Genomic DNA, 21,985 nt, shown 5'->3' with positions numbered 1-21,985 from the left:
GCTGGGGGGAGCAGAGTGGTGGAGAGGGGTCCTGGAGGAGCGGGGGCAGTGCAGGAGGGTGGGGGTGGTATGGGCTGGGTAGGGGGATACTGGGGGGCGGTTTGGGGGTGCTCGGGCGGGGTGTGTGGGGGCGGCCGCGCAGCACGTCCCGTCGTGTCTCCCCCCCCCAGCACCTGTAGCGGGGGGCGGCCCGGGGGAGGCGGCCCGGCCCCGCCCCTCGCCCTGCGGTTGGCCCGGCGGGCGCCCCATGCTAATGAGCCGGGCGCCTTAGGGCACCTGCCGGGGGCTGCCGGCGCAGAGCCGCTGCCCGCCCGGCCATGCCGCGCTCCTTCCTGGTGAAGAAACCCTCCAGCACCCGCGTCCCCAACTACGGGCAGCTGGAGTCGCGGCAAGGTGAGGGTGCGCCGCGCCCCGGGGCAGGGCACCCAGGGGGGCCCCCCGGCTCGGGGACCCGTCGCGGGGTGCGGGTCCTGCCCGGGGTCACCCTGCTGCCGGACCGCGACTTCCCTGCGCCCCCGGGCTGCTCCCCTTCCCACCCCCCCGGTCTCCCGGCTTCCCGGGGCGCTGTCCCGGGGCGCAGGCTCCCGCGGCGGGCAGGTTGCTCTGCGCCTCGCCTCCGGCAGCGGGGCGCCTCCTGGGGGTGACGGCGGGGGTCTCCCCGCCCCAGCGAGCCAGCCCCACCGCTTCCCGGGCTCTGGGGCTGACGGCCCGGCTCTGCACCGCCGGGAGGGACGAGCGTCACGCCAGGCAGGGGTCGGCTCCCCCCTGCGCCCCGCGCCGCGCAGCGCGGCGGCCCGCGGGCAGGGGAAGCGGTGGCCCGGTCCTGCCGTGGGGCTGCCCCGGCGGCTGGGGGCGGGCTGGAGCAGAGCAGCGCGGGGGTGCGACTGCAAAGTAACCTCGCTTCCTTCTGCAGGGGGGGGTCTTCGGGCCGGGGGAGCTGTGGAGAGGGGCTCCCAAGCAGTTCAAACAGGCGGTCCCAGTGGGGGGGCCCCCTTCAGACAGGGGGACCCTCCCGTTAGACCCACGGCTGTCATCTCATCCGAGTCCAGCAGGAGGGAGGGAGGGAGTATTTCCAATCTGCTCCGGCGGGGGAGGTCAGAAATCTCCCCAGGATGGAGGCACGAGGGCTGACACTGGCCGTGTTGCGATTAACTTCCCTCTTGGACCTCGTGGAAAGTCCAGCGCGCTCCACTGAGCACCACGGTGGCCCCGATTCACCCATGGATAGATGGCCTGGGCCGTCCTCCCAGCAGGGCCCCTTGGCTGGGGCAGGATGCCACCGGATGGGAGCCTTAGCAACTGCTGGAGCCAGCTCCGTTCACAGGTCCAGGACCTAGGAGCCTGGGGCAGCAGCAGCAGGAAAGGTGGCCAATTCCGTCAGGTAGAACAAGGCTCTGACTTTCTGCACTGAGGCTTCCCTTCCCTAGAGAAGGGGAATCATTGGGGGGAGTTAGATGGGTGGACGTTGGCGCTAGCAGGGAGTGCTGGGGCCAGCCCAACATCCTGGTGCCCAGACTGTAAATAGCACTCCCCAATAGCAGCCCCTGCCCCAAAGTGGTCCCCAGCTTCTCTCCACACAGTGTGTAAGGGCCGAGCAGAGCAAACCCGCAGGGGGTGGGGGAGTTGGGGTGACCGTGACGCAGGGCCTGGTGTGTACACAGTGTGTAGGCAGAGCGGACTTTGGTTAATGGACACACGGGAACTGGCCTTCAGCTCTGCCGTGCTGCTCTCCCCGGCGCACAGCTCGTGGCTAGGCGCGCCTGCAGGGCATGCGGGTGGGAGCCACTAGACAATGTCCACGGTTCCGTGTTCACCTGCCTCTCGCTTCTCCCCAGAAACCAATGGCGCGTGCCACGCCTGCGGGGGGCTGGTCATCCCCATCCTCATCCCAAATGACGGCGCCCCTTCCACGCCCTGGGCCGGCAGCTCCATCCTCGCCCGCTTCTCCTTGCCTCTCCCACTGGATGGGGATACCAAAAGGACTCCCAGCACAAGCCCCCACAACCTGGAGATCAGCCTGGTGGACACGTTAACGGGCCGAGCCCCGGGCTCCCCTCTCAAAGACAACCAGAACAACCTCAACCTGCCCCCTGTCCTCAGCCTGCCCCAAAGGAGGCCACCCGACCCGGGGAGCCCAGCAGAGGGGCACAGGGGAGCCCAGGACAAACGGCAAGGGGCACGGGGCAGGGCAGCTGAGCCCCTGGAGAGATTTGAGTGCTTTGACTGCCACAAGTCCTATCACACCTTCTCCGGGCTGGCCAAACACCGCCAGCAGCGCTGCGTGCTGCAGGCCAGGAAGTATTTCACCTGCAAGTACTGTGACAAGGAGTACGGGAGCCTGGGAGCGCTCAAGATGCACATCCGCACCCACACGCTACCGTGCGTCTGCAAGATCTGCGGCAAAGCCTTCTCCAGGCCTTGGCTGCTCCAGGGACATATCCGAACGCACACAGGTGGGGTGCGGTGTCAGGGCGAGTCCTCGGGGTAACAGCGCAGGGCTGCACAGGGAGGGAAGCGCCTTTCCTGTGCTTACAGGGCTCCGCTTGGCCAGTAACTTTGCACAGCAAGCTGGTCTAGTTGGCTCGCAGGTGCATAGCGGGCGGTAGTGGAGGGCGGGTTGGGAGAAAATGGCTAATCTGTTGTTGTCCCCAGGCTTGACTGGTGGATCGGCCTTTTGATGTGGCACTCACAAAACAGCCTGCCAGGCCCAGTTGGGTTCAAAATGCTTGTATTTTGTATGGAGATTTTTTGCAGATCCCAAGAGTAAAAGACCAAACACTGCAGACCAACCTCTGTACCTGGGACACTAATACTCTGTATCTGTATCCCAGTAGCACCTAAAGGCTCCATTTAGATCAGGGTGAGCCTTTGGCGTTAGGCACTGTACAGAGACCCAGGATACCGCGGTCCCTGCCTTGAGGAGTTTACAGGCCAAGGGCTTGTTTTAGTACACTGGAGCTCCTCTCACTGCTCGCTCCAGGGGCCACAGTTGATGAGTTGTTGTAATCTGAGCGGCTGCATCCGCCCTGGAGCTTCAACTCCCCCTTGGTGGTGCGCCAGCTAGGTGGAGTTTAAAGTGTGGACGGGAGTCAGGGTAGGGGCAATGTTTGAGTTCTAGCTCCAGCCAACAGTGCAAAGATGACCAGCCCTAAGGCATCCTGCACAGACTTTACCTGTATGTACCCAAATAATCCCATTGGCTTCAATGGCTCTACCTGCATGCAGGAAGTTAAACAAGTGCATAAATCATGCCAGGATCTTGGAAGAAGAGTCTAACCCCTTAGAGTAAGTGAGTAGATCTTCAGAATCCCGTTTGCTCGGCCCTGTTTTGCTCTTTGTTTGCCCTTTGCATTTCTATTTGTTTGGACAATGCAAACTCAATGAACTTAGTTTTCCCCCTGTGAGTTTCAATTTATGACTCTTGGTGCTGTAATGTCTGGGTTACAGACACTGCAGATGAATGTTTAAAAACAACTGTTTTCATGGGAATGAATTTTTTTAAAGTATGGAAATCTTGTCCTGTTGGGTTTAGGTTTCATAAAAGCTTGTTTTAGCAAAACTAATATTTTTGTTACCATTTACCTTGATTGTGTCCCTTTAGTAGAAAAATTTGCAGTATTTCGTACCTATTCCCTTAGAAATTGGATAACTCAAGTCAAATTGACTAGCAGCGAAGTAACCAAAAATCAGACTGGCTAGTCTTGTTCTGTTATGCCAGATGAGAACAACATCCAGAGCAAATGCAACTAGTGAGAAGTAAATGATTTAAAAGAGAATTCTTCTGGTTTTAATAATCTTAGGTATTACAGATTGGGGGAAGGGAGGGGAAATTCCCCTCTCCTTTTAAAAAGATGTTCTCTAATCCATCCAGATTAGCCCTAATTCTATTTACTCATGGTGTGTTTATTGTAAGATTGTTGTGGTGCCTTTACAGTCTTGGTTTGCCCCCTCTTGGCTCATGTACTATGGCCTTGGGCACGTTGCCTCAGTTTCCCCATTGTGAAACATGGGTAATACTTACCTATCTCCAGGTGGGTTGTGAGGGTTGGTTAGTGCTGATAAAGTGCTTTGAAGATTTAAGTGCTGTCAGCAAAGAAAGTGGCAGAGGAGCACTGGTCGAGTACATTTTTTCTGCCTAAACAGTCTCTTGCCAGATTTGCTGTTGTGGGAAAGTTCCTCTTGTAATAGGAAGTGCTCATGCCATGTAGGCCGAGAAATCCAGTTACAAAGCTGGTTGTTCCGAAGTGGGAGACTTGCGATTTCCCCCCTCCCTGCATGCCTAAAATAGAGGTGGTAAACAGGAAACACAATACAAGTGCCCAATGCACATATCCCCCTCCCTATCCCATGTACGAATCTAGCCCAGAGCTGTGCACGAGCAACAGTGCTCCTGCAGAGGATACACAATAAGCTGATGTTTGTCTCCCCGCAAGAGAGGCTGGGGGTGGGCTGGAGGCTGACTTGTCAGTGTCCCTATAAGCAGACAGCCCATCGGACATGAGCGGGTAATAGGATCCGGTTGCAAAGCAAAGGTTAACGTGTGTGACTGTGTGACTCTTGGGCTCCGGAGCAGGGCCAGTCCTGGTTCCTTTGTACAGGGCTCTGGGCACGGCACCTGGAATATTGCCCCTGGTTCTGGGCACCAGGATCGCAGGAAGATATGGACAAACTGCAGGGAGTTCTGAGAAGAGTGACCGATACAGCAGCCTGGCAGGATTGATTTACAAGGAAAGACTGAAAAAGCTGCATGCACCTAGCCTGGCTAAGCAGCACCTAAGGGTGGGAGCAGAGGAAGTGAGGGGCTACTCAGTGTGGTATATAGAGGGATAACAAAGGGTGGTAGTGGGGTGATTAGGTTGAAGCAGGGCAAACCTGGCAGTGAGCTGCCTTGGGGTGTGGAATATTCTCCCCAGGCGAGCGTTTTATGCCCCATGGCTGGCAAATGGTGCTGGGAGGGGAATGATCTGGGCCTCGCCCTGGGGAGAGGATCTGATGGGGCTTTTCCATCTCCAACTTCTACGTCGAAAGGGAGTCCTTAGATTGTGAATTTCAAGCCAAACTGTCTGGCCTGTGCTGGCTTCTGCAGCAGAGGCTGGGGGGTGGCTGGGAAGAGTCACCTGGCTTGGCTTGGAGGGAATACAAGATCCTGACTCCCCTGGGTGCTGTGTCCCACCCCTGCTGCTACGATATGCTCAGGTGAAAGGCTTCCAGCTGGCGAGTCCATGCTCCCCCTGCTCCCCCCATGGTGGAACGCTTCTGACATTTACTTGTGCAGTCAGCTGCTGGAAATGAGATTCCAGGTCTCTTGGGCTGTCTGTCCACCTGGCTCCAGTCTCCGCTCTTTCTTCCTGCTGTACAGCCCCCTTCCGCATGGCAGGGAAGCGGAGCATTCCCCTGGTTACAACGGGCGGCGGGCTGGGCAGCCACTGGGATGCTCACAACGCTCCCTCCCTCCTACTCCCTGGAAACCCCCTAACCCACCTGAGCGCCTAGCAACCCATGGCGATTGCCTGCCATTCGGCCTGGCCGCTGCACCCCACTGATTGCAAGGGGGGAGCCAGGATAGGAGAGTTGTGTGGAATTTACTGCTATTTCTGGGACCCCAGGCTGCTCGGATCTCAAAGCAGAACCGTACAAACCAGACCAGAGGCGGGACCGGTCCCTCCCCCCGACCCGGCCAAGCCAGGCTGGTGCCCCGGGCCCGGGGCCTTGTCCAGCTGGAGCTGCTTGCGTGGGGGCGGTTCTTTCTGACAGAGTTGCCTTTGCTCCCCCCACAGGTGAGAAGCCTTACAGCTGCTCACACTGCAGCCGCGCCTTCGCCGACCGCTCCAACCTCCGCGCCCACCTGCAGACGCACTCGGACGTCAAGAAGTACCAGTGCCGGGGCTGCTCCAAAACCTTCTCCCGGGTGTCTCTGCTCTCCCGGCACGAGGAGGCTGGCTGCTGCCCTGCATCCTGACGCCCGCCGCCCATGGCTGCACCAAGCGGTCAGAACAAGGAAACCCACTATAGACCTGGGCATCTCCGTGGGAGCTTCCGGCATCCTGCCACGCTGTGGAGGGTGCGGGTGGATGTGTGCTACCATGGGAGAAGGCTCCGGTTCCTGGTGGTGGTGGTGATCTATACCCATCTTCCAGCTTTGTGTCTTCAGCTGAATGGCACCAGCTTTGCAGAGGGCAGTGCTGGAGGCCTGGCAAACGCATTGCAGGAATGGCTTGGTTCTGTCTCCATGCAGGCAATGCCCTTCAGTTTGCGCGTGAGGAAGGGGAGTGGAGACTGCGTTCCAGGCTAGCTTTGAGCTCCTTGCCTTGAGCTCTGGCTCTCTAGGGGTGAACTGGATCGCCCCCAAAGCCCCAAGCTGCATCCACTCTGCTCACCTGCCTTGGAAGTACGTTTGTCTGCACCCGTTCAGCTGGGCTGCCCGAACGGTGCTTCAAGCACAGCCACGCCGGAGGAATAGCCTCTAGTCATTTCTGCCCCTCTCCCATCCTTTGCATCCAAGAGTCTCCACCTCCCTGATTAGGGGCTGGGACGTCATGTTACCTGCAGCCAGTGGGAGCTGTCCATTCCCCACCTGCATGCTGCCACTGCTCCGTGGCTGCCAGTGTGGGATCTGTTGTTGCACATGGGTTCAGTTTGATTGCCTGGTGTCTAATAAAAAATAAAACTGACAGTCTGCAAAGTGAACTTGTCTTATTGCCCAAGAGAGGATGGGGCCAGCGACTTCTCACTGCAAGGGCGCAGGTTGTTTCCTGCCCCATCTTGGTGACACACCCTCCTAGCCTTGTTTCACGATGCAGTGCTCCCCCCCAGCCTCAGCACTTATCTGATCAGGGGTTATTTGTATATGCAGTAGCACCCAGAACCCTAGCCATGGGCCAGGATCCCAGGGTGCTAGCCACTGTACAAACACAGAACAGAAAATGGTCCCTGCCCCAAGGAGCTTACAGTCTTAAGTATCAGACAAGGGGCAATGGAGGATAGAGACAGAATAGAAGAAACAATGAGACAACATTGGTTGGCAGAAGTCTCCAGGGCTGTGCGTAGTCATAGCAGAGGAACTGCTTCTGTGCTGTTTGGCTTTCAGACACTCCCTTACCTCTCTCCCAGGCATCTACTTCTCCCCATTCGTGGCACAGTTTCACCCCCCTTCACCACTTGGACACAGACATGTCCTCCAGCCCCAAGACATACCGTGTCTTGCGTTGTTAGCAGCTGCTGGAAGGACAGCTCCCAGCTCTGAAATCTCTGCTGTTTGTGTAGGCTTTTTTCTTTAAGGACCTTGTTTACGTAGGCCCTACTGCCAGTGTGTCATGCACCCCTGCTGTTGCTTCACGGCAGTCGTGCTGCATTCACAGCTGTGCTCGGAGGTAGCAGAAGACCTATGGGACCAGGCCCCCACATCTCCTCGTTGCCTATCTGGGTGTGCTCTGGTCCCAGCCACAGCCAACCTGGCACCATGCCGCTACTACCATGATGAGGGAGGGGCTCGCTCCCTTTTACCTCTTTTTGTGCCTATAGGGCCAGATTTCCAAGGGCTCGGTGCCCACAACCGGCCCTATCTTTCCATGCTGCTCCACTCTTGTTGCGATGCTTTTATAGCCAGATCTGTCTGAGAGCTTCTGCACCCAGAGCTGTCTTGAAAAATCTGCCCTTAACCTTCAGTGTTCTCTGATCTTTTCTTGGAAAGAAATCCTAAAGCCAGGAGTGCTGGAGGAACCCCTCAAAGGGGCTGGGGCTCTATCTTTTGGATCAATTTTCCTGTCTCTCCCTCTGACTTGAGCACTTGAGTCCTTCCCTCGGGGAGGAGCGAGCGAGGGAATGAATGATCAGGTGTAAATTCTTCAGCTAAACTCTTTGCATTTCCAGAGGGGCTGTCAGGGGTCAGCCATCATGTGAGTATAATTTGGTATAAAATTTTACCGATTGGGGAGGGGGGAATGGGTCCTAGGCAGGGAGGGATTTGCTGCAGCTCTGCTCCAGGGATGGCATGTGGAATTTGAATGCATTATCTTGTTTTGCCCTATTCAGTGTTATGTCTTCATCTCTTAATTTTTTAAACAGGAAGCCGAGGGCCTGGACCTGAGGCTGCTTCCATGCAGGCAGTATAAATAGAAGCAGGGGTAATTCATTTTTGCTGATCACTGAATGTAACTTCAGTGGGCAGGGCTCTCACATATCAGATTCCTGGCCTGCTTTTCTTTCCTCCCAAACTGCCTGTGCCCCTCTGCCCTGCCCCAAACAGGGTGCTGTCACAGTTGCTGCTCACGTTCCTGGGCTGGATGAAGGCCGAGGCCCTAGATTGCTACTCGGGGCCCCAGCTCCTGGAGTCAGGATTGCAGCTTGGGATTTCTTTTTTTTTTTTAAGAGAGTCTCTGTCTTGTGGTTGCAAAGAAACACTTGAAATGGAAGCCTGGGGGTAACCAAAGCAGTGATGTCTGCCGAGAGCCTGAACCGATAGCTCTGAGAGCTGCTGCCTGCCCTGTGCATCTGGATGGGTGTTCACACCAAGTCCTCTCCATGTGGCAGCAGATGGTTACAGCAGGCTCCGCCCACCCTCTAGCAGATACACCTTGACTGCTGGGGGATGTACTGGGGCTCCCCTGCTGTCCCTCTTGCCTCTCTGACGATGGGCAGGGGACCCCCTGCTGCTACTTCTTGGGACAAGGGGGCCACGGGCTACTGGCCCAGTCTGTCTGGGAGCAAAGGGAGCGGTGACTCCTGCCACGGCCACTCCAAGTCGGGGTAGGGCTGTGGGGCAAGGGCAGTGACGGGGCCCTACATTGTGTGCCTTGGGCCCCTGGCCCCAGTTGTGGCCTCATGTGTTTTGTGGCCTTCAGCTCCTCCTCGCATCCTGCTCAGTCAGGGCAGCATGAGGCAGGGCTGCAGCCCTGTCGGATTTCGGGGGGGCTGTGGGAATGCCCCCTTCCCTTCTGGGGTCTTAGAGATGAGCGGGCATTTGGCTCTGGAAGTTACCTATCTACCCCTTGAGCAGGTCAGGGCAAGCTTCCCCCCCTTCTCCCCGGGAGCTAGGGAGGGCGAATCTCTCTGTATCCCTGCTCCTAGCCTGTCTGCCTGCCCCTCCTCTTCCCTGGTGTAGCTCTAAGCTCTGCGGGGCAGGACTCGGCTTGTGGTGGACACAGCTGACTGTGTCCGTGCTGATTGCTGCTGGTTTCGGAGCCCTGTGCAGCTGGTTAAACTTCCAGACCCGTGGTGATCCTAGTCAAAGTTCCCCCAAGACAACAGCTCATGGGGCTGATGCAGTTAAGGCATGTCAGTTTCATAGCCAACGGCCCAGAAGCCAGTCATGAGGCCGGCATCACGTCCACCCACCTCTGCCTGCCCTCACCTGAGGGATCAGGTCTCCATTTTGCAGCTGGGTGAACCAGTGGTGGCCTGGCAGTGTGATGTGGACAGCCCCTTCAAGATGCTGTGGGTGGACGATCTGAGCCAGGCAAGCCACCACCCCAAGCGCTGGGAAGAACAGGGGGCCGGGTTATGTTGCTTCAGCACAGGGAAGGGCAATGGGCTGGGCACTGCATACAATGTGCAGTGGAAGTCCCTGCCCCAAAGGGCATGTCGTGCCAGAGAGGTGTCTTCCCCCCACCCTGCACACATCAGAGATCTCAGCTACCCATCCCTAGCTGCGTGTGTGGAGACAAGACTTTGGCACAGGGGGGAAGCTGCTTCTGTATTTTCATGGGTCTGGGCTGTTCCCTGACCCGTTTGCTGGTGGCAGAGAATAGGTCTGAGACCTGCCCAGTACCAGCTGTAGAGTGGGCAGCTTGTCTCCAGGGGCCTTTTCTGTTGTACAGCCAGGGCCTGTGTGCTAGGCGCTGTACGGATTCTCCAAAGGGCAAACCCTGTCCCAAGGAGCCAACAAGCGCCATGACAAAGGGAACTCAGGGCTGCCGGGGGGGGAAGCAATGCAGGGAGCCGTGAAACAGCTCAGCTCGGGGCCATGTCGTCATGGGATGCTTCTCAGTGCAGAACCCCGCGCCCCCCCTTTAGCGGCTATGGATAGCTCCGTATGAAAGAGCCCGCGTGTGTTTCCTTAGTGGAGATGGCAGTGTGTTTGGGTGAGCGGCGGTGCGGGGGCTGCTGATGTCACTTTCCTGGCCCAGCAGAAAGGCAAAGCAGAGCTAATATGTATATTTTGGGCACCAGGCGGCTTGAGTGGGGGGTTATAAATAGAGCCCAGAGGCCTAAAGGAAGCTATATTGTGAATTGTGTTCTATTCCTAGCGCCCCATGTCTAAATATGTCCATTGCACCTGTCGCCAAGCGGGGCAGTGGGGGAAAGAATCTTACAGGCTCTAAAATAAACCTGAATGTTTTCCCTTCTCCTAACGGTGCATGGAAAATACGTATAAATATATCCCCGGGCTGGGGGGAGAGGAGCAGACGGGGACCCTGGCAGCCAGCCAGCCCTGGGTGCAACAAGGGAGAGCGGGATCGGAATGAATGAATGAGATTTTCCACTCTGCGGTGGTTAGGCTGAAGCTGTAAACAGCATGTGGGGCCTTCTCCCCCCACCATCTCTGGACCTCCTGCACCCCCAGCCCATCCTCCGCACTGGGCCTACAGGGCCCCACGCCCCCTTCTCTGTTCCCCTCTATTGCCTCTTTCCTCTGGGCTAACTGCCCTCCACCCTAGGCAGCTGGGCCCCTTTACCTTCCTCGGGGCTTGGAAGGGCAGTGCCTAGCTGGGCCATGCGGGTCAGCGCCTCTGCACTTCCCTCTGAGAGGACAAAATCCACCCTCCTGGGGGTTCCCTCTTCTTGTACAGAGGCTGGGTGGGAGATGCTGGGCCTGTGCCAGCCGGCCTAGCAGAGCCTGGGACCACCAACCCATGGGAGCCACAGAGCCCACGGACCAAAATTTACCAGAGCCCATTGCTGCAGGAGCCGTAGTGCCAGCGCTCAGCACTTTATACCTGCTTCCTCATCGGTGCGCCCACGCGGCCCCTACTTTCCCCATCTGACAGCTGGGGAAACTGAGGCACAGCCTGGCCTCAGAAGGGGCACAGCAGCTGGGCTGGAGCTAGGAGCCAGGAATCTCCTTCCCTGCTCAGCCCATTTCCAAGCCCCACAATCCCCGTTAGAAAAGCAATGCCTTGCACTGATGTGCCAGCAGTGTCAGGGCTGTGCTGCATGGAGCCAGTGGATGGGGTGGTCTTTGGGCCGGGGCGCTAGCGCGGCAGGGGTTCTCCTTTCCATCACTCCCAAACCAGGCTGATCTCCCCTTCAGTCCAGGCCACTGGCTGATTGCTAGGGGGAGGCTGCTGGGCTCGCAGCTTGTGCGTGCGCAAGAGGAGAGAGAAGCAGCTTGCGGCCTGCAGACAGAAAGCCAGCAGCTCTGAGACATTTCCTGAGTGAGGTCACCAGGAACATAGTTCTGCTTTCCAGGGCGCTGCACGCGTCTGGCCCGGGCCTTCTCCCTTCCCCACGGCGGCAGAGCGGCGACCGTCTCGTGATACGGGAGGGAAGGGGAATGAACCAGGGCTGGCTCGTCCAGTGCAAGGAGTGACCTCCCCACGAGCTGGTGCACCTATGGATGCGTGCACGACTCGTCAGAGCCGGATCTGCATGTGCACGTTAATCTGGAGCAGAGCCCATTGTTCGGGGGGCTGGGAGCACTGGTCACTGATAGCATGGAGCCATTTCTCTGCGTTTTATAGTCGGACAACCTGCCTGGCCCGTTTCACGCCCCCAACACACCAGGCGCCCGTCCCGCTCAGGGTTTTAACTGGCGGTGGATGTTCAGCACGTTTACAGGTTTCTGCAGCTTCTCAAAGCAGTTGCCCACGGCCGCACTGCTTTAGGAAGGAATACAAGAAGGGAGTTAATTTATGCGTCGTGGCAGGAACAGGCAAACCAGTGGGGCTGCCCAGAAGGAATCAAAGTCACAAACTGGCAAGGTGGCAGCTGCACTCACCAGCTTAAACAAGATTTGGTCGTTAACAAGCTACACTTTTAAGACCAAGCTACAAACCTTCCAGTCCAGGGTTTATCTCCACCTTACCCTATGGAGGTGAAAGCCGGAAATCCACCAAAGATCCAGACAAATCTCGGAATGCCTTCAGCGGCAAATGTCTTAGGAAAACACTCACTATCAAATGGAATGACTTTATAGCAAATGCCAAGATTGGTCAGAGTTCAACGGCTCCTTATCTCTAAAGAATCAAGCCAGAGCAGTTGTGCCAGGGGCATCCGGAGGAATGTGCAAAAGGGGTGGCTGAAAGAATCCAGCTGCCAAACGGTGCTCAGAGGGAGAACTTGTGGGAGTTAACACAGAGAACGTACAAAGAGCAGCCTGGGATAGGCAGGAAAGGTGAGCCCTGTTTGTGCCTCCGGTGACATCTGACGGTGCGGGAAGGATTCTGATTCAAACAACCCAGGAATGTTCGGTGTTTGAGAATAACGGACAGCCCATGTGCTCCGTGAGGAGCAGCCTGTGTGGATCTCTGGGGCTTGGGCACAGAAGGTCCCTTAACAGAGGAGTGAAACTTTCTTACCAGAAGAATGAAGCGTAATGCGCCTTGCTACCCGACCCCCTGACACTTTCAAGGTCCTCACAGTACAGTTGCTCACTACGGCCCAGTGAACAACGTCACCTCCAGACTGAGGGCCGTGTTTGCAAATCAGGCTTCTGCTCATCATCCACAGAGCTGTCTTGCAACAGGGGGTGAAAACAGATTTCTCCCACTCTGGCAGACTCTCCCCAGGCAGGGTGTGGCCCAAACTGCAGCAACCTGTCTTGAAATAACCAAACGGGAGTGCGTTGTGTCTAGGGGGAAGTCTGGCCCCTGGCGTCTTGCACCAGAGTGCAGAATTACAACTGCTGCCTGTAAATTATGCACTAATTGCTTGTGCAGATCCTCTCTCCTGGGGGGGAGTGGCTGGGGAACCGCACCCGTCTGTCTGCCTCACTCTTGTCAGAGTTCAGTCAATCTGCCCGTAGGAGCTGGTATTTAATTTACACATGAGAAACAATCCTATTACTGTCCCATTAAGGGGGTGGCTAGTTTTCTGGGTGTTCCAGTGATGGTGACGCTGCCCCACTGGCACGGCGCTGAACTGCCATGGGTTCAGACTGAGTGTTTGGGATCTAGAGGGAAGGGTTCTAGGAGGTGAGAATAGCATCTCCCTCCTGGCTCTGCACCAGCGGATTGGTGCGTGTCTGTTTAAATTGCCTCTCCCAGGTGCCTTGCGATCTAAGGTGCTGGTGTTATTTGACGAGAGTCTCGGGTTGGCGGAAATGCCGGCTGGAGAGCCCTGGTGAGCTGGAAGGGGCAAAGCAGTGGGGAAGCGGGATGTTCGGTCTCCAGCACAGCCCAGGCCCTAGCTGAGGGCGCCAGACCCCAGCGCCCCTTCCCCCTTGCCTTTCACACCATTCCCTGGCCGTACCTCCTGCCCCTCTATACACATATGGGTGGGAGAGCGGGATAGTGGCTAAAGCCTGGGACTGGGAGCCCACGGCTCTCCTTGGCTCTGGCACGCGGGGTCTGTGAAATGGGAACTGTGAGAGCAGGGGTGGGAGAGGCAGATCCGCAAACACCTGCCAAACTCTTTCAGATGGTCGGATGGATCCTCCTCCATCACTTGCTGGCTTTAAGCCTGGTTGCCTTCTGGGACAAGATGCTGCAGCCAAGCCCAGGTTGCCGGGATCGGGATCAGGACCAGGGTAACTGGGGGGAGCTCTGTGGTTACCCAGGAAGGCAGCGGGGTGGAGCTCATGGGCCCTTCGGCCCTTAAACCCAATCTATGAGGGGAAGGCCAAAGTCACGTCCTCGCTCGCCGGCTCTGGGCAAGCTGGAAATGATCGGATCAGGGTGTGGGCAGGGGAGGGACTGGCACAGGGCTGTGACGGTTGGAGATGCAGCACGGTTCGCTCCTATGCTCCCCAAAGCACCAGCCCCTCGATCAATATCCCCTGCAGTGGAGCCTGGCGGGGGGAGGGAGGGGCCTCTCTGGTGAGTGTGACGGCCCGTCTGAAAATAGCCGCACGGTTCCTAGCTATTGCCAGCTGCCCTGGGCTGGGCCTGCCCTCCACTTACTATCTATAAGCAGCTGGCAGGCCCCAGTGGAACCACACAAGTTTCCAAGGCTCTGTTAGCACGTTAGTGGAAGCGGGTCAGATGCCAGGGAGAGCACCTGGGAGCTGGTGAGGCAATTGCCAGCTGGTGCTGGGTGGTTTGAGCTGGATCACAGCGGCGGGCTCCGCACCCCCACGCTGTGCAGGGCAGCAGGCGTCCCCGCCGCTGGGAACACCAGCTCCTCTCCTGGGTGGTCAGGGTCAGTGCTGGGCTTAGCCCTGAGCATCATCCACCCTGTGCGGCCGGCTTTACTGACTCAAACAAACAGTTGTTCCTGGAGCCGGTGCAGGGATCTGGGCTCTCTCCTGCCCTGTCAGCCCAATCGACAACTCCTGCTGCTGTCTAGTGTGACGGGCAGCGAGGCAGCAGGGAGCCGGCTGGATTCCCAGAGCCCGGGGCAGGTAGAGGCACAGCCTCTTGGTTTGCAAGTTGCATGTGTTCGATCTGGGATCGTTCCCGGGGCAATTGGGTCGGAGCTTCCCGGGGCCAGAGCCCACGTGGTGGCAGGGAGGGCTGGATCACGGACTGGCCCAGTCTGTCAGCAGTTCTTCATCAGGATCAATCTGGATGGGTACCAGGTGCCCAGGTCTGAGTCAGGCCTGCTTCCCAGTGCCCACCTGCGGCTTCTCCAAAAGCTAACCCCGAAAGCCTAAGGCAACAAGGGCATATGGGACAAGCTACAACTGTCACTGATTTCAGTGTGGGGGTGCGTGTGGGGGGGGCAGGGGGTGTCTACACTGCTGACGCTGGGGCTGAATTTGAGCCTAATCGAGAAACTGACCTCGCTAGCTGGGTGCCACGGGAGGCTTTTATTCCGTGAGTCAGGGCTGAGCCTAGAACGCCCCTCGGCAAAGCCACGGGGTGTCAGGCTGGGCCAGCCCTAGTGCCTGCAGGGAAAGGCAGCCTTTCACCCCCTCCCCAAGACATAGAAATCCCTCTCCCCCATTGCACGGATCAGCAGCATCTGCCGGGTGGGTTGCAGCTGGAGTGTGACTGAGGCTGCTGCAAAGCTGATGGGTTAGCTGGGAGAGCACAGGGCAAGGGCTGGGGGTTCTCCACTCAAGCCCCCGCCCAGCCTGTATGGGGAGGAGCAACCTTTCAGAGAGGCACGGGGCCAGCTCCCCAGCTGGGGTAAATTGCGTGGCTCCACTGAAAGCTATGGTGATTTACATCTGCCCATGGCTCTCGGAGGGGGCAGGCTGAGATGGGACACTGACAGCCCCTTGAATCCTAGTGAGCACGCACAGTTCTGTCGCTTTGGACTCACCGGCTGGGGAGGAGGCTTAGTTCAGCACCAGAACTGAGCCCACGTTTCTGGAACTCTTCGGTGCCCAGACGCCATGGTGATGGGCTTGTACTTTCGGGACGGAGCTGAGGCCGAGCCCAGCCGTAACTCAGCGCACAGTGACTGTCATAGCTCCTGTGCCCCAGGCCAGTGAGAGGTTGGTGGGTCCACCCTTAACTGCGAATCCGGAGTTGTGGTGACCAAAGGTAATGGGGTCCAGGCGAGGACAAGAAATGAACGGCCAAGGTGGCAGATTCCGAACCCGCCCCAGGGAATGCTTTTTCACACGACACGGAATTAGGCTTCGGAACTCATCGCCACAGGGAGCTGAGGCCAAGAATTTAGTCTGGCCATGTGTACAGCTCTCGGGAATAGACTAGCCAGAGTTGTTATGATGAGTGATGATAATGCTGGCAGGGAGATTACACCTCCCGTTCCAGGGCTTGAGCCGATTTCTAACTATCAGAGACCAGATTATCCCACGTCTGCGGCTGTGTCACCTGCCTCTGGTGCTGGCTGCTGTTGGGGACGAGACACTGGATCAGATGCACCTTGGCTCTGATCCGCTCTGGTGGTTCCTAAGTTCCATACGTTCTGCTAAGAAGGGCAGCGGAGAACCCTGTGAATGAGTCACCCTCGAGGCACTCAAGGGGCAGACCCGCAGGTTTCCTTGGCATACCCGGCTCTGCCTAAACTGCAGGACAACAGGGCATCAGTCTGGAGGGATGTGGAGCTAACTGCAGGGCTCTGCTGGGACCAGCTTTGCTTCTTCAGTGGTTGTTTTACCACCTATGCCAGGGTTTCCCGTTCTGCCTGAGGGGGATCAGCTCTAACGTGCTCCAGCTATTAACCCACCAAGCAGGTGTGCGCTAAGCAAGGCTGCTATTTTTAGCCAGACCCAGTGAATCAAGGCTGGGATATATTTATCCTGGGGGTTGGGTGCATGTGTGTGTGTCTCTCCTAGGGCTGGGATTTGCTGAATACTTTCCACTGTGAAGGACTGGAGGATAAAAATACCCCCCCCTCTCCGGGGGCTGGCTGGGTGAATGAGGCTTTACATGCACTTGTTACCTGCATTTCTCTGCTAGGTTCATGTAAATACAGGGGCAAAAGTTTGTAGCTGCTTGTTTTGGAAATTTGTTAAGGATGCAGAGCGAGCCGGGTTCCTCAGAAGGTGGCAGGGGCAATCTCCCCTCCCCCCACCCCCCCGCATGACGAGGGAGCTGTCTTTGTTAAAGGGGGCGCAAGGACTGAATTTCAGCTGTTGCCCAGGGGATGGGGCATCTGCTTTTTCTGGGGGGCGGGGAGGGGGAAATTTGAGCTAGTCCCCTAATAATCTTCCATCTAGCTCTGATCAGACGGCAGCTGGAATCCCGTGTTCCTCACTGCCAGGAAGATGTTGCAAAAGTCAAGGGAATTCAGAAAGCAACTAAAAGATGCCGAAGAGATGAAGCAGAATCAAATGATCCTGTGTGGCTTGGCCAGATGGTGACTGCGAGGGGCGTGAGATAACCCTGGGAGGTGCAGGGGCAGAGCAGGGCTAGTTTGGTCTAAGGGACAGGCTGCTGGGGATTCCTCCGAGCCATCAGTTCCCCAAGAAGTCAGTCTGACACCAGTCTCCTCACTCTGGTCCATGGGTGGCGGGTGAACCCCTGCTTTAGGGAGGCTAGCCCCTGGCCCTGCCCCTTCCACCTGAGCCCTGCCCCCTGGAACCCTGAGGCCCTGCCCCCATGGCTGGAGGAGCCCCGAGCCTCCCTCCCTGCAGCCGGAGGAGCCCCAAGCGGGAGGAGCCCCAGCTGGCCCACACGAACCGGCCCGAGTACCGGGCCACCAGCTGGAGCAGAGCCCCTGCCAGCTTCAGGGGAGAGGGGGAGCGAGGGTGGGCAGGGCCACAGGCCTGGGTTAGGGAGTCTTAGCCTCCCCGGCCTACGATACCCACCGCCCGTGCTCGGGTCCCTGGATCTGGCATACAGCAATGCTACGCTGAGTTGATCAGACTCAGTGTACGGTGAGTACAGGCTACCCCACGCAGCCAGAGTTACACAGCAAGCCTCTTCCTTCACATGCACGTACACGTCACATTGCATCCGCTGTACGCTGCATCCCACGTGTCGGGATTGGCGCGGTCCCTTGTAGGAACCAGCCCCGGGGCAGCATGCTCCGTTCCCGCGCGGGCCGTGCACGCCTTACTCTGCGCCTCATCTCACATGCCAAGCTTATGTGATCCTCTGTAAGGGGGTCCCTGGGTGTCCCCCCTTGTCTTAGCTCATGCAGACGTTCCACTTCCATTGACCTCCCTCGTTCGGTCTCCCAAGAAATGAGGCCGTGCCGTGTCCCGCTACTCACGTCAGCCCAGGCCTACGGGTAGCCGGCTGTGATGGGACACTGGAAAAAAGGAAAATATGTTAGTAATATTCACCATCACTCAGGACTCTCCCCACAGGCCTGGACAGAGCCTAGGAGATCAGACAGCAGGGAACAAGGGCTAGAGTGGCCGGGATCCATCCCCCCGCCCCCAAAATGGTTTATGGATAATTATTAGCACCCCCAGCAGATGGAGGGGAGGCAGGGGCTCGGGTCTGTGCTTTGCTGTGGACTCTGAACATTGGGTCTGTTCATATAGAGACTATCAAGCCAATGGATCGTCTCACCGGGAATTACCCCAGTGTCAGGGGAAGTCCCCGGTGTTGCCCAGAAAAGGTTCTAAGCTGTCTCCCTCGAGCAGCTCCCAGTCCAGGGATGGGGCCAGGGATGAGAGAGGGTGGAGGAAAGGAAAGGTGGGTCTGTGCTGCTTCTGTTCTGGTCTGCAGTTTGGCCCTGCTGCGCCTATGGGAGGCCATCACAAGTTAGAGCAGCTCCTGGCCCTGGGCTGCTCTAATTTGCCCCAGGGGCCAGGGCAACCCCTGCAGCAGGCCGGAATTCAGGAGGGGCAAAGCTCACCCGTGTAGCTGAGCTGATGGGGTCAAGATTCTGCCCTGGGAAGGAAGAACCCGCCCCCCTGCCCCAGGAAGGAGAGTGAGATGGGACCTTTGGGGCTGGAGGACTGAGAGAAGAGGGAGCATTTGTTATCAAGGAAGCCCTGGACTTAGTAGGTGTCTGGGGCTAATGGGCAGGCACCTGCTTCCTGGAGAGGTGACAAAGCTGAGGAGAGGACTGTGTGTGTGTGTGTGTGTGTGTGTGAGACTGTGAGTGTGTGTGTGTGTGCGCACGCAGTGGGTGTGAGGTTAAGGACGCGCCTCAGGACCCCCAGCGCTCACCCCCATCCTCCACACCCCATCGGAGTGTCATTCCCTTTGTCGGTGGCGTGATCGGGTGAGAACTATGCCCGGAATCCAGAGAGCTGGGTAGGTATTTAAAGTGCATAAATAAATACGGCAGCTGGTTCGTCAAGGAGCAGCGGCCCCCCAGAGAGCTTAGCAGCCCGTGCCCTGCGCTGGCCCCCCGCAGGGCGAGCTGTGCTCCTTCTAGGGGCGCAGCAGAGTATGTGGGCAGACCCAGCAAAGAACAATTTCCTGCAAAGCGGAGGCGCTCTAACCAGTGGGCATCGCTGCCTGCAATGCTGTTGGAGAAACGATTAACGTCTTTGCTGCTGCTGCTTCCCCACCTGGGTGGCTCGCGTCTCTCAGCATTCCCCTCCCATCCATGGCATGTCAGGCGGGCCCGGTACTGGCAGTGCAGCAGGCGTCACCTCCCTGGATATGCCTGGGCCGTCTAGCGGCGTGGCCGGTGTCTCGTGCACCGTGTGCAGCCAGCCGCATGGCCAGTGTCTCGTGTACGGCTTGCAGCCAGCTGCATGGCCGGTGTCTCGTGTACGGCGTGCAGCCAGCCGCATGGCCGGTGTCTCGTGCACAGCTCGCAGCCAGCGGCATGGCCAGTATCTTGTGCACCGTGTGCAGCCGCATGGCCAGTGTCTCGTGCATGGCTCGCGGCTAGCGGCACGGCCGGTGTCTCGTGCACCGTGTGCAGCCAGCCGCATGGCCGGTGTCTCGTGCACCGTGTGCAGCCGCATGGCCAGTGTCTCCTGCACGGCTCGTGGCCAGCGGCGTGGCCAGTGTCTCGTGCATGGCTTGCAGCCAGCGGCATGGCCGGTGTCACATGCACGGCTCGTGGCCAGGGGCATGGCCAGTGTCTTATGCACCATGTGCAGCCACATGGCCAGTGTCTCGTGCACGGCATGCGGCCAGCGGCATGGCCGGTGTCTCGTGCACGGCTCGCAGCCAGCGGCATGGCCGGTGTCTCATGCACGGCGTGCAGCCAGCGGCATGGCCGGTGTCTCCTCTCTAGCTGTGGCTGGGCACTTCCAGCAGCAGGGTCGGAGAGGCTCTGAACAGAGCAGGTGCATTCTGGTGAGTGGGTATAAATGGCAACAGAGTAGCCTGATGCAAAAGGGGTAGGTAAGTTTGGGGCTCCTGCAGAGTTCAGCAAATGAAGGAAGGAGATGCCCCGCCGCAAAGCTGCCCACGAAGGGGGAATGGAGGGGCTGGTGCCAGGCCAGGGAGGAGTGGACACTGCCTGGAAGTGCTTTGGCTGCAGACTGACCAGGGCTGGAGGCTGCAATAGGCCCGAGCTGTGCCAGTTCCGCGGCAGGTTTGCTCCACCCTGCTGGGGCTGCGGGGGACGTGAGATGTTGGCTGTTGGGCCCTGCTGGGGAAAGCCTGTTCCACGCAGTCCCCCCTCCCCGGGAGACGGAAAGGGGGGAATCTCCGAAATCACCCTGGTCGGTTTCGTCCTGAAAGGTGGGGAATAGGGTGTCCGCTGTCCGCGGGTCTGTCCCTGGGCTGGCTCGCGAGGGTCCCTCCCCCAGCCCCGCCATCCCTTGCATCTGGCTCCGTTTCCATCCCCCCAGGGACGGTTTTTGGGGGGGGCGTCACTGGGTTTCTTTGCCCGCAGGAGCGATCGCTCATCTGGGCGCCATCTCCAGGGGTCCGGGTTCCACCTTCGCATCTCGCCGGCGGGCGCTGGGCTCGGCTGTGCAGAACCCGCCCCTGGGCAGACATGAACGAGGTCCTGGCCTGGCTGTGTAGGTGCAATGCTGAGCCTGCCGGGGAGGGAGCCGGGGGGCCGGCTGCAGGCACCAGGGCTCCAAGAATGCCGGGAGCACTGGGCTGGGACCCCCTGCATACTGTGTTACCCACACCAGGGCCCTCAGACAAGGGAGATGAACTGACTCTAAGCTCTCCAGGGAACGGGCAGCCCCAGTGATGTTAGTGGGCCCCCTACGGTGGTGCTGGAGGGGGACCATTGCATCCGTTCTGGAGGCAGCTGCGCATTTGCTCTGCTCCTCGCTCAGCCCCTGCCCCCAGGCGGCCTGGCTGGCAGGTGCTTGAGGCCCGGAAAACAGGGCCTGGCTGCCGCGCCCATTCGTGCCCCTCCCCGGATCTTTGTGGTGCTGGCGAGACGAGCGGGGCCGTTCAGGGGCGATGGGCGGCCATGGACAAGGCTTGGCTGTGCGGAGAATGGCAGCCCTTTAGAGCCCTGCTGGGGGCCGTTGATGAGGCTGGGAGACCCTCGCCGAGCTCCCGCCTGCCTCTGTGCCCGGTACAGTCAGCAGGGAGGCCAGGCAGTGCAAGGAAGGGTGGTTGATCTTTTGGAGGGGCAGGGCACAAAGGAGGGGCAAACTGAGTGCGTCAGGCCCTGCTCCTTGCAAACCCTGTGACCTCCTGTACTGTCGTTCTGGCCTCTCCAACTCTTCCCCTTCACCTCCTCTTCTTTTCACTAGGAGGGTGGTGAAGCACTGGAATGGGTTACCTAGGGAGGTGGTAGAATCTCCATCCTTTGAGGTTTTTAAGGTCAGGCTTGACCAAGCCCTGGCTGGGATGATTTGGTTGGGGATTGGTCCTGCTTTGAGCAGGGGGTGGGACTAGATGACCTCCTGAGGTCCCTCCCAACCCTGATATTCTATGATTCCCTGGGATCGCCATTAGGAGCGGAGAGCCAGCCCCGTCGCTGCTCTGACTTCAAGCCCCGGCCCGAGGCCATGATCTGGGCCGGCCCAGCCCAAGGGAGGGACATCCCCCAGCAAACCAGCCAGGAGAATTCTGCTTAGCACCTCTCTTCCTCCAGGCCCCTGCCCGACATGAGCGCTCCCCGTGTCCCGGGGGGGGCTGGAGGGGCCATGCCCACTTGGCTGGCGGGAAGGAACCAGAGGGGTGTCGCTGTGGAAATTAGAGGGTGACTGGGAAGATGCTGGGGGATGGAAGGGAGGATTCTTGGCCCGCTCTCCGCCGTCTCCCTTCCACTTTGCACCTTGCTCAGTCGCCATGTGCCCAGGGAAAACATCCCTGGTTCACAGCGAAAGCTGGGCCCACGTCGCCACCTGCTGGGCAATCCCCGCCATGCTGCCCCCAGTACCAAGCTGCCTTGGCCCCAGTGGTGACCGTGTATTTGATACAAGGCAGCGTTTGATATTCAAAGCGCCATCAGAAACAGCCCTCCTGAGCGCAGCCACCTCCCCAGAGGTGCTGCAGTGGAGGGCAGCGGGGACCTGTAAGGCAGTGGTGTAGCTGCAATGGGGCAAGTGGTGCAGGCGTACCAGGGCCCACGAGGTTACGGGGGCCCCACCACCTGGAGCATACTCCGGCATGTCTCCTGGCCCGTGGGCTCT

At 58.6% G+C, this 21,985-nt stretch overlaps 1 protein-coding gene across 1 annotated transcript; it reads left to right on the top strand.

The window, feature by feature from the left end:
- Nucleotides 1-267: 267 nt before the first annotated feature.
- SNAI3 (snail family transcriptional repressor 3) lies at nt 268-6,673 on the top strand. Its single transcript, XM_037878040.2, has 3 exons — nt 268-393; nt 1,836-2,453; nt 5,778-6,673. The coding sequence occupies exons 1-3, from the start codon at nt 318-320 to the stop codon at nt 5,957-5,959; spliced, it is 876 nt and encodes a 291-aa protein (XP_037733968.1). The 5' UTR covers nt 268-317; the 3' UTR covers nt 5,960-6,673.
- Nucleotides 6,674-21,985: the final 15,312 nt, after the last annotated feature.

Source organism: Chelonia mydas, chromosome 12 (assembly GCF_015237465.2).
Source record: "Chelonia mydas isolate rCheMyd1 chromosome 12, rCheMyd1.pri.v2, whole genome shotgun sequence".
In the NCBI taxonomy this organism is placed as follows: Eukaryota; Metazoa; Chordata; order Testudines; family Cheloniidae; genus Chelonia; species Chelonia mydas.
The sequence above is the reverse complement of the archived record's forward strand: the minus strand, read 5'-3'. Positions and strand labels throughout refer to the sequence as shown.